Here is a 12,668-nt window from a genome sequence, read left to right on the forward strand (position 1 = left end):
AAAAAAAAAAAGAGAGAGAGTTGTAGCAAATACTTTATGACAAATTGTTGAAGAAACATTTGGGTGCCATTAGTGTTGTCCTGGAATCAATGCAGTTCAGAATTAGTCGTTGTGACTATTTTGTAAAGAGATTTATCTTTAATTTTGGAAGTATCCTGGACAATCAAATGCCGTCATCAGAAGTGTCAAAGTTATGAAACGTTTCAACTATGGTCACATACACTAGAATAAAAAAACTAACTAAGCAAGGATAATCTAACCAAAAATTTCTAGCTGTGGATAACCAACTGTAAGGATAAGGCCTTTTCCTGTAGGCACATTCTAAGTTCTGAGACCTTTTTCTGCAGCCATATTAGGAGAGCAGCAGCCATGAGCCAAGAAGCAGAATGGAATCTGAGGATGCGACAGCTAAATTACATTAAAAACAATGTAATATTGGGCTATTAAGAAGGCAATCCTGTCCTAATAGTACCCACCATTACCAGATAAAGAAACAGATCTTAAGGTGGTTTAAGAAAACTTTGCCTGATAAGCGATTTCTTGCCAGACAGAATGTTATCAACAGTTGTGGTTGTAAAATCCCTACTTCTTTATTGTTTTTTCTTTACGGTCCCCACTTTGCTATTGTTTATCTGTATGGCCTCTCTCTGGTTCTTTGATTGTTTCTGTCTGTTGCATAACTAATTTTGCTAGGTATAAATCAACTATGGTGGTGGGGTAGGATTGGTTAAAGAATTGTTTTACAATATGTTAGGATTGATTAGAAAATTGTTTAGTAATATTTTAGTAAAATGATTGGTTAAGGGACAGCTAAGCAAGACTCAAGTTTCACTATATTAACTGGGGTCCAAAAGGAAGTTCTTGGAAACCAGCTCCAGGACATAGCCCCAAGATCAGAGCTGGCAGCCCTCAGCACCCTGCCAATGACACCATGCAGAAGCTGGAGTCCCCAAGATGACCTGATCCTGACTGGCCACTGTATGCTTAGAATGTGCATTGTTTTAGTGATTGTTAATAAGTAGAAGTTAAGTAGGATATTACTGTGCAAGGCTCTTTCACTGGTAAAAGACCTTGTAAACCCGCAAAAGATTAAGCCCTGAGTCCACAGGGAATGGGCCCTGAGCCCACGGAGGAGTAAAGTTAGGTGCCTGTTGTCTGGAGCCCAAAGAACTGGGAAAGGGTAGGGGTGCCTAAATCAACCGGGTTATGCCTTGAGCCCTAGGAACTAGGTAGAGGTGGGATGTCCTAGTGTGCGCGGGCAACAAATTTAGGGAAAAGTTGAGTGCCGTAGAGTGAGTGTAACAGAATATTGTGAGGATAACACCACCTCTTTACTCTCATTGAAAGACAGAAAAGCCTCCATAATGTCAGCCAAAGGCTTTTTGTTAAAGTGCAATAAGGGCTTAAAAATTGGTTTTTTTACCAGTCATTTATAAAACAGAAGACAGCCCTTCCTTCTGCCCTGCCCTCCTCAGAGCTTCCTAACTGATGCGAGAAGAGAATGGCTTCCATTGCCCTACTCCCTCCCTTCCTCCAGAGCTTGTTTGGTTGTTTAGATTCTCTTCACTTTTGAATAGCACCAGTGCTACTGCTTGGGAAATTTTGTGCAACCGTAAAAACACTGTAGCTAGATGTCTGCAAGACACTGCATTGGTTCCCATTGGGAGACTTATCTTCACAATCATTAAGTTTAGAAACTTTATCTTTTAAAAATAGATTGTGCAGAAACTGATGGCGTGGCTCACCCAGGAAAGTTTCCCATTTGCCACTGGCAAGTGGATTTCTCAAACCCTGATTATCATCCAGAAAGTAACTCTAGAAATAGCATCCACTTCCTTTAGTGACAAATTACTTTACTTTTTACTCCTGTTAGCACTGAACCATCAAGAAAGCTATGGGAGAGTGAGCTGGATTCTTTCCTGGAATGCACATCTACATACATCTGTTAGCTAAATTCCTCATGCAGACTACTGCTAGTGAAAATGTGAAGGCCAGAAACAACACAGATTGGCAAAGAAAAGCTTACAGAGCTGCTGTCAGGTAGAAAAAGAGGCATGCATATTCGATATGGAGCAGAGGTACCATACTGCATTCCTGAGGTAGCTTCTTCCACTGGCAAGCCTGCCATGATTCACCAGAAGGGTTCTAATCTAATGGACTTGAGCAGTGTTCACTACATCTGGGAGGGTGAAGATTTCCCAAAGACCTTGGGAAAAGGCATGACTGGCCAATAATTGGGAGGTTGTAACTGCCACACCCCACCACCACTCTTGCTCTCTTCCTCTGCAATTCCTGCCAATGTAATGAAAAGAATGTAAGTGATCATCCTTATTGTTCAGCTAACTAACATTTTTGTTTAGGCGAATAGTACTTTTAATCTAGAGATCTCAAAGCACTCGACAAAGATAAGTAAGCATCATTATCCCCATTTGACAGATTGTGACGTGCCCAAGATCCTAGAAGAAGCCAGCAGAAGAGTTTAAAATATTCATGATACTCTTGAAGAGTTTTTTTGAGCACTTAGCCTGTCCTCGGCATCTGTTTAATTTCACATTTATGCTGTAAATTTCACAAACAATATATTAGCAAAGGAACAGGGCTGGCCTTACCATGAGGCGAACTGAGACGGCCGCCACAGGTGCCAGACTGTGGAGGGGGTGCCACTAGGACCCAGAGTGTAGAAAATTGTGTCTGCTGCTGGTGCACATGTATTCTCTCTGCTCTAGATGCACAGAGATGGTGGAGTGCTGTGCTGGAGAAAGGAGGGCACAAGAGAGATAACAGGCAGGCAGGAGAAAAGGTGAGAGGGAATTAACGGAAAGCTGCAGGGAGGGAGAGGAGGAGAAGCCTCTTATGTACCTCTCTAGCATCCCTAGGAGCCTGGACTGATTAACACCAGCTTCTCAGGGAGCTTCCTGTTTCCTGCTGCTTCCCTGAACCCACTTGAGGAGAACAGGCAGTCAACTGAAGTAGTAGGAGCCAGTTAGGCCCTTAAGACGCTGATATCTTCCCTCACTCAGGCCCTGCTACCAGCCTGCTTATTTGTCTCCTTCAATTGAGTGGTGAGAGCCACTATAGCTGGCACAGAACAACAGTCATGAGTGAAAGAAGAAAACGCCCCTCTGGGGCAGCATCAGGAAAAACAAGCAAGCAAAGGAAGCTTTTCTATCTAAGCAGGAAGGAGCTCTCCTGAGATACATAGACACAAATGTTCACAGTGAGCCTTCCAGCCCCAGTGAGGATGAGAGTGGTGAGGAGATGCCTGATCTTCCAGTTAGTCAGAGTGCAAGTGACCTGGCAGCTACTGCAGCATCCATATCTCCATCTCAAATGGATGTAACCATGCACATTCCTGAAGAAAAGTGTAGATCAGAGAAGGGTGTGGTGGAGGTGCAAGAAACAGCTGCTGCTGCGTTTAGTTCCTTAAATCTAGATGATCCAGGGACTGTGGACCCACTTGAGCCTGAGGGACTTCCTTATACTGCATGGGACACAGCAAGTGAAAAACTTCATGTTCCCCAAAGACAATGAAAATAGAAGTTTCCATCCAACACATGACTGCCGTGAAATCCCCAATGGTGACAAAGTGGAGAGGCCATGTCTTATGTACTCAAAAACCCAGAATGCTGCATACTGTTTTTGTTGCAAACTCTTTCAGTCTAATTTTCCAGCCATATTGGGTTCTACAGGAACAAAGGACTAGAAAAAAATCTGGCTAGAAATCTGGCATGCCATGAGAAGGCAGCAAGTCACCAGAGAGCATTCCATAGGTGGAAAGAACTTGAGATGAGACTAAGGTTAAAGGCCACCATAGATGATCAGCATCAAGGGAAGATCGCATCAGAGTCTCTTTACTGGCAAAATGTTCTGAAAAGGCTCATTGCCACTGTGAGAATGTTTGCTACCCAAAACCTAGCACGGCGTGGCACTTCAGATCAGCTGTATGTGCCAAACAATGGAAACGTCCTTAAAACTGTGGAGCTGATGGCCGAGTTTGATGCTGTACTCCAGGAGCATCTAAGAAGAGTCACCACCCAAGAAACGTACACACACAACTACCTTGGAAAAACAATTCAAAATGAGATCATACAGTTACTGGCAACAAAAGTCAAACAGAAGATTGTGGCAGATCTGAAGTCAGCAAGATATTACTCTGTTATTCTGGACTGCACACCTGACATCAGCCATAAGGAACAAATGACTGTAATGGTGCGTTTTGTAACAACAATAGAACCTAGTGAAAATGTCCCTGCAATGGTGATTGTCTGAGAGCATTTTCTAGAATGTATTGACATTGATGATACTACAGGAGCTGGTATGACAAATGTGCTTCTTAAAAAGCTGGAAGATACGGGAATTGCAATAGCTGACATGAGAGGTCAGGGCTACGATAATGATGCCGACATGAGAGGAAAGAACAGAGGAGTGCAGACATAGATCCGAGAGTTAAACCCTCGAGCTTTTTTTGTCCCATGCAGTTCTCATTCATTGAACTTGGTGATCAGTGATGCAGGATCAGCTTCTAGTGAGGCTGCTGAATTTTTTAATGTAATTCAAAGCATCTATGTATTTTTCTCTGCATCAACTCATCGATGGCAAATTTGGAAGCAACACCTGGGAACATCCTCTCTGACACTGAAACCACTGAGTGCCACATGATGGGAAAGTCGAGTGGAGGCGATGAAGCCTATCAAACGCCAAATTGGGAAGATAGATGATGCCATAGTTGCCATTATGGAGGATAATGCTATGACAGGAACTGTTCGTGGGAGAACAGTGGCAGAAGGAAATGCAATCACCAGAAACAAACATAACTTCAAATGTGTGGCTTAGTGTTGTGGCATGACATACTGTTTGAAATAAATGTTGTAAGCAAGAGTCTCCAAGGTGTTGACTTGATATATCTGAAACAATGGAACAACTGGACAAAGCAAAGTCATACCTACAGTCTTACCGGTCAGATGAGGGATTTCAAAACATTCTGAAGAGCGCACAGAAGTTAGCAGAGGAACTTCACACTGAAGCTATTTTCCCACCCATTCAAGAATACAAGAGTCACCGAAGAAGACGACATTTTGATTACAAGGCACGGGATAATCCCATGAGACCCTAAACAACAATTCAAAGTTGAATTCTTTAACCAGGTGCTAGATTGTGCAATACAGTCAGTTGAAGAACATTTCAAGCAGCTCAAGGAACACAGCAGTATATTTGGGATGTTGTATGATATTCCAAAACTCCTCACTATACCTGAAGAAGACCTACACCAGCAATGCAGGGCACTAGAGACAGTGTTGACACATGATGACATGCATGATATTGATGCGAGCGATTTAGGTGATGAACTGAAAGCCCTTTCAAGATACATTTCAGCAGGATCAACTCCAAAGGCTGTTCTGGAATATACGTACACAAATAAGATGACCACCCTCTTTCCAAATGCTTTTGTTGCTCTGCGCATACTTCTAACACTTCCTGTAACAGTTGCCAGTGGAGAACGCAGCTTCTCCAAGCTGAAGTTAATAAAAACACATCTATGCTCCACAATGACACAGGAGAGGTTGGTCGGCCTTGCAAACATCTCAGTAGAGCATGAGCTGGCCCAGACTGGGGACCTTCAGGAAGCAGTTCAAATCTTTGCAACCAAGAAGGCACGGAAAGCACCACTTTGATTATTCAAACAGATAAAAATGCCAGTATTTACTAGGCAGACAAGAAAAGTTACATTTGTTGTTCAGGCGTTTGAAAGTTAAGTGTTACTTAAAATTTTTGAACAAGGCATTTTAAGTTGTTAGTTCTCCTTTATTGGGGTAGGTAGCAGAGCAGTACCATGAGAGGAGTAGAACAGGAACAAGGTAGAATTGAGACCTTTTAAAGTTTTGGCCCAAGCGAGAGGGCATGGGGGCATCATTTGAGCTCCCCGCCTCAGGTGCCAAAATGTTGTGGGCCGGCCCTGCAAAGGAATAAATTCATTGGTTTAACTTTTTTTTTAAAATAGAAAAATGCAAACCTTTTTTCCTTATGAAAATGTGCAGAAACAGACCGCTTATTCTGTAGGACAATGACCTGTTTATGTAAAGAGGTTTTTATTTCTACATAAACAAATTTTATCATGGAAAACGTCAACTTTTTCCAAGGCAAAAACTAAACATCTAGTTTAAAACTTTCCAGGTTGAGAGAAGTAACCTTTAACACTAACTACATTTAAAATTATAGGTATATTGAATAAGATTTGGTGGGTTTGTAATTCACTTTTATATTTTATTTAAACCCTGCCAAAAACGAAAAGGACAGCACCGGAAATTTCTGTTTCTAAAATATATGTGCTTAATTTTTAAAATAATGAATACAAACATTACATTTCAAACTTCCTGTATCTGCATCTATATTGTTTAAAAAGTGTCACACAATGTTATTCTTTATACAAATTGAGGACTGTACCTCGACTTTAAAAAAGGCAATTTATACTAATCTTTACTCATGGCTGCCATCTGCTGTCAATTTCCATTTAGTTTGCATTCAAGGTCTAGGAAAACAGTTTACTTAGTTAATGGCAAAGCTTTGTCTTTTTAACAATTAGTTTTTCTGTTTTTTGGTAAAATGTCCACAAGGGGGTAGAAAAGTATTTGACTTTTAAAAACGTAATCACCATATTCTAACAAGCCTTAGAAATCTGGCACCAGATTTACAGAAGTGCCCAACAAGCAGCTTTCCCAATGCTCTTGCTGAGCACTTTTACAAGAAGTCTGGCTCTTTCATTTAGGTTAGTGGTCCCCGCCATGGCGCCCACTGGGGCATTTATGTGCGCCCGCCTAGTGCCCAGCAGGGGAGAGAAGCCGGGGCCCCGCGCCTGCTGGGGACAGAGTACTCCGGGCAGCGGGCGCCGGTGTTTTCTGTCCTCGCGGCTTCTCTCCAGCTTCTCTCTGGATTCATATATTATGTAATATTAAATATGATGTTTTTCAGATTATTTAATGTACAAATACAAAATAAGCCTTGAAAAATTGTTGGCGCCCACCACACTCTTCTGAAAACATGAATGTGCTACTGGCCACAAAAAGGTTGGGGACCACTGATTTAGGTGCTTAAATGGGAGTTGTGTTGTTGAAAATCTGGCACTCTCTGGGTGAGTCTTTGCTAGAAAAAAAGGGTGTATTCTTAGTTTACCTCACGTTAGCCAGTCGCTAACTAATGTAAGAAATAATTCATGAAGAGGTGGTGGTTTGTAGTTGTCACACATTTTCAGGTAAAGCTAACCTCTAGGCGCCCCCATAGTCTGTACACTTACCTACCAACATGTGTGAAAACTACAAACTGCCTTGTCTTTCTTCACTAGGGCTACCATATGTCCGGATTTCCCCGGACATGTCCAGCTTTTCGGTCTATAAATAGCTGTCCGGGGGGGGATTTTTAAAAATCTAAAAATGTCCGGGATTTCCCTCCGGTCGGCTATTTATGGACAGAAAAGCGGCAGCCAAGCGCCGCTCGGCAGCCAAAGCCCCTTCCCGGCTCCCCGCCTCCCCTGCAGCCCCTGCAGCCTTACCACGCCGTTCGGCCCCACAGCTGTCTTCCCCCTCCTCCCCTCCCCTGAATGCTCCGCCCACCTGCTCCTCCCCCTCCCCTGCTTCCCGCGAATCAGATCTTTGCGGGAAGTCTGAAAAAAGCAGGGGCAGGCGGGAGGCAGCAGCAGGTAAGCTGGGGCTGGGGGGACGCAAGGAGGAGAGCTCTGGGGAGGCTAGCCCGGCCCCAGCCGAGCGGCGCCAGCCAAGCACCCCCGGCCGAGCGGCGCCAGCCAAGCACCCCCGGCCCCAGCAGCTCCGGCCTGGCTCGGGCCACAGGGCGGCGGCCCCGGTTCCGGCCGAGCGCGCCGGCTCCGGCCCAGCTCGGGCCCCAAGGCGGCGGCTCCAGTTCTGGCCGAGCGCGCCAGCCCGGCCCCGGCTGAGTGGCGCTGGCTGAGCACCCCCGGTCCCAGCAGCTCCGTCCCGGCCCGGCTCGGGCCCTAAGGCAGCAGCTCCGGTTCCGGCCGAGCACGCCGGCCCAGCCCCGGCCGAGCACCTCCGGCCCAAGCCCCGCAACCCCGGCCAGAGCGCAGCCTGATTCCTGGGCTCTTTAAAGCCAGCCCTGGTCAGGGGACAGGGAGGGGGGGGTTGGATGGGTCGGGAGTTCGGGGGGGCTGTCAGGGGGGCAGGGGTGTGGAGAGGGGTTGGGACAGTCAGGGACAGGGAGCAGGGGGGGTTAGATTGGTCTGGGGGGTCTGTCAGGGGGCAGGGGTGTGGAGAGGGGTCAAGGCAGGCAGGGAGCAGGGGGGTTGGATGGGTCGGGAGTTCTGCGGGTCCTGTCAGGGAGCGGGGAGCAGTTGGATAGGGTATGGGAGTCCCGGGGGTCTGTCTGGGGGCGGGGGTGTGAATATGGGGTGGGAGTGTGGATAAGGGTCGGGGCAGTCAGGGGACAGGTAGGGTCCTAGGGGGGCAGTTAGGGTGGGGGGTTCTCAGGAGGGGGCAGTCAGGGGACAAGAAGCAGGGCGGCTTAGATAGGGGGCGGTTAGTGGCAGGGGTCCCAGGAGGGGGCAGTCAGGGGACAAGGAGCGGGGGGGTTGGCGGTTCTGAGGGGGGCAGTCAGGGGGTGGGAAGTGGGAGGGAGTGGATGGGGGCGGGGCAGGGCAGGGATGGGGCTAGAGCGGGGCTCCTCCCCTGCCTCCCCGCCCCCCCATGTCCTCTTTTTTGCTTGTGGAAATATGGTAACCCTATTCTTCACTAGGGTTTCACCCAGTATAGTTAGCATGTGCTCACTAACAGGAGGTAAGAACACACCCTTTTTTCTAATAAAGACAATCCATCATGGGGGTTGATCATTTTTGAAAACCTAGTCCATGAGCTATAAATTGCCTGGCTCCTCTGCCACAGTAAGCAATATCACAGCTCCCATAAACAGAAGAGTTTAGAATGGAAGGACTCCTGTTCAAGCTATTCCTTTAGAATGCTCAATTTGTTGTTTTTTGCTTTGGTTTCGGTTTGGGGGTTTTTTTTTTTGTTTTTTGTTTTAGGAATAAACGTCTCATACTTAGTTTCTGCCTTGAAAGGTGAATATTTTGGAAAACAACAACAAATTTGAAGGCAGTTCAGAGGTTGAACTGTAACTTGTGTGATAAAAATGTTAAACAACCACTAAGTTACGAAAAATGTTAAAAATATCTCCACTCCACTATTCTGCTTCTTAATTCCAAAGAAAAACTCTATAAGCAAAAATTCCCGTGCAGTGTTTGATACACGAAAACCCCAGCATTGTACAAATGCATGAGTCTCTGAAAGTGAAATGAACTAGAAAATGTCTATTTTTGCTGTATAAAAGAAGAGAAATGCAAATACTACACATACAATAAAAAAAATACAGTTTCATTATCTCACATTTTACTATCGAGTAGGGTGGGGTTTTTTAAACCTTTAAGACTCTCAAAGGAAAACAAAGCTACAACCCAAACACATGAAACAAGCCAAGGGGCACTTCCATAAAGGGTCTTTCCATGGGGTCAAGGCCAAGGTAAAGCTATCCTTCTCTGGAGTGCAAAAACACTAGTATTCTGCTTCTGCAGCAAAGTACCATCCAACCTATCCTTGAACAGAAAATGGAAAGTACAACCCTAGTCCATTGGACATATACAAATGATGTTTTTTGTGTGTAAGAAACATAGCCCCTAAAAAAGAAAATAATTTATAAAAGTGCACAAATAAGACAAGCAACTATAACAGAGAAAATAATTTAGAGGATAACTAGACATACCACCTAAAGGAAGACAACCCTTAGTTAACTAGTTTTCATGAAGGGAAGTAACAAAGTCCACTTTTTTAGACACCAATTTGGTTTTCTATTGCTGCTCATGAGGTGAGATTTATCGATTGCCTATTTGGCTGGAGAGCCGAGATGACTCTCAAAGCTTCCATGAACTGGCAGCCATAGAAACTAGCAGCCATGGACATAAATACCTGCTGGATGGCTCCAATGAGCTGAACAAAATGAACTGGGCAAAATATTGGGAGCACTAAAAACTCATGCAATATGCACCATATCTTGATTTACAGACAGAGTTCCCTGGGCAGCTGAGGGCATACGAAATAAAGAGGAACAGCCCTAGGTTTACCAACCAAGGTATAACACTCTAACAGAACTAATCTGAAGGGAAAAATAAGGGGGGGAGGGACAAATAAAGAAACTTTGGCTACCTGGTTTGGGTGTTGTATGAACAAGTTTAGCTGAATCTGATCGTTCACTAGATCCTGCACTGTCTTTATCTACACATGTCTGGGGAGGCTCTGATTCCACTTTCTTCACAGTTACTTCTTTTTTCATTTCCTCCTCTTCATTATTATCTTCAGTCTCCACCCTCTCCGTCTCCTCCACACTCAGGGGTTTCAATTCAGATTGACTGATGTCAGATTCATTTTTTAATACAAAACTGCAAGCAACAGCATCCTCTCTGTGGGAATCCATAGGTTCTTCTGTAATCAAGATAGATGACAAACTGTCAATGTAAGACAGGCAATCCACATCCATACCACACCAAGGTTATTATATTAACATTCATGTGAATCCAAATCATTTAGAAACTACAACAGCTAGCAAGAATGCAGACAGTTATGATCTTGACACAATCAATTTTAGAGTATCAAGATAGGAAATAGTGACATGTAAAAAAGAAGAGGGGGCGGTGAGTGTAATTGTCTTTGGCTTGTATAAACATATCACTGGATTTTTATCCAACACTTAAAGAGACAGTACACTTAAAAATCACTTCCAAATTATTTTTTTTAAACCTTTTAATGTCACAAGTAAAGCCCTTTGCAGACAAGCCATGGAAAATTGCAGAAAAGTAATAATGGACCTTATTTGTGGTAATAAAGTCCATTATTACTTTATTGCGATTTTCTGCTGTCAGCTGCCTGAGGCTGAGAGCAGGGGGGTTCCCGCTGTCAGCCACCAGGGCAGAGAGCGAGGGCCCGGGACTGCCTGGACTCCCACTGTCAGTCCCACACACACGGCAGGGCTCCCACGGTCAAAACTGCAGTTGAAGCCTAATATTGCGGAATCTGCAATTTCCTCAACATCACAAGTTAAGTAGGACCTTAGTTATGAGTAACAATTAAGATTATAAAAATATTCAAGAAAAGTCTATTTTTCCCACTTTTTAGGATCAGTTTTACAATCACGTTTCTCCTCCCCACCCAATATAGTCAGTCAGCTTCCAAAGGAGCTGGGGGCCTATGCACACAGCATCAAGGGGAACTCAGATTCAGAAGCAGATTTAGGCCTGAAACTACTTATAACTCAGACTGCTATTCTATCTTATTGATGGGAATAGAGCCTGCATTAACTCACGTGAGATATGCTGTAACCAGGGCCGGCTCTACCTTTTTTGCCACCCCAAGCGGCGAAGCAAAGGGGGGGGGAAAAAGCGGCCGCAGCAGTGCCACCGAAGAAGAAAAAATGAAAAAGCTGCCTCCGAAGTACCGCCGAAGAAGAAGAAATGAAAAAGGTGCCGCCGAAGGAGGGGGAAAAAAAAAAAAAACTCGGCGTACCACCCCAAGAACGGACGGAGTGCCGCCCCTTCAAATTTGCCGCCCCAGGCACCTGCTTCCTTAGCTGATGCCTAGAGCCGGCCCTGGCTGTAACAATTGGATTCATGTACTTGTGCTTCATGTACACTGGCAAACACCAATACTCTCCATTCCAATACCACAATACCTTGTGCAGTGTGGTACAGAGACTCCAACATGCACAGCACTATACATCCTCTCTCTCCAGCTTTACAATTTCCATCTGCCTAGCCAACAACAGGCTTAAGTGGCATAGAAAAAATTGTGTGATTGAATTTCATTATATAAATTATAGTTCACACTTTGCTCATGGCAACATCCAAAATAGTGTTGCACTTTCCCAATTTTACAAGTTTTTTCCAACATAAAAAAAAGATACAGTTATTGTTTGTTTGCAATACCCTCTTAGAAGCCTGAAAAATCAAATGTCTTCTTTGTGCCACACATCCATGATAACAGCTGTTCGCTTTCTTAAAATGGAACAATCGCAACTAATCTCACTTCAAACAAGAAAGATACTCATACTAATAACTAATACTAATAACCTGCTTTGGCAGAGCCAATAGAGGAAGCACAAAATAACTGAAAGGCTCACACAAAAATTAGCCAGTTTTGTTTTTCTTTAAATTTCTCAGAGCTTTATTGAGTAGGGGCTCTTGTAATCACATATGGGAATAAGGGCCCCTCAAATACCTCTCCCTTGAATCTGTTCAGATTGTGGCTTCAGTTGCAGGGGTGAGACAAGGCTTGCCTGATACTCCTCTAGCTAGAAAGTGGCCAGGTGCATGGTGGAGGAAGCAAGCTGCTATATGAAAAAAAAAAAAGTTAAACTTACTCCTCGACAGAAAAGGAAGTAGCACAGGAGGAATTGTCACAATTCATTCCTAGTCTGCTCCTGGCGCAATGTAGCCAATGTAGGACAGGTCGTAAAGATACAGTATTTTGAATCCAACCAATAAACACTGAGGCTAGATTCTATCTTATTTTTAGTGTTTTTTTTTTTTTTTTTAAATTAGAGTACTTCTTACCTACCCCACACCTCCTATTACACTTCCAAAGCCCCTTTCAGGGCCTGAACTA

At 44.3% G+C, this 12,668-nt stretch overlaps 1 protein-coding gene across 5 annotated transcripts in view; it reads right to left on the minus strand.

Moving 5' to 3' along the window:
* The window catches only part of ATE1 (arginyltransferase 1), a 156,774-nt gene that overhangs the window by 134,446 nt on the left and 9,660 nt on the right, over positions 1-12,668 (minus strand). For all 5 annotated transcript variants that reach the window (XM_026650942.2, XM_026650943.2, XM_024216986.3 and 2 more), the window contains exon 5: positions 10,218-10,493. In XM_026650942.2, coding sequence (XP_026506727.1) covers positions 10,218-10,493 — 276 coding nt within the window. The remainder of the gene's footprint in view (positions 1-10,217; positions 10,494-12,668) is intronic.

The sequence above is a fragment of the Terrapene carolina genome, unplaced genomic scaffold, assembly GCF_002925995.2.
Source record: "Terrapene carolina triunguis isolate 2854851 unplaced genomic scaffold, T_m_triunguis-2.0 Scaffold95, whole genome shotgun sequence".
NCBI classification, from domain to species: domain Eukaryota; kingdom Metazoa; phylum Chordata; order Testudines; family Emydidae; genus Terrapene; species Terrapene triunguis.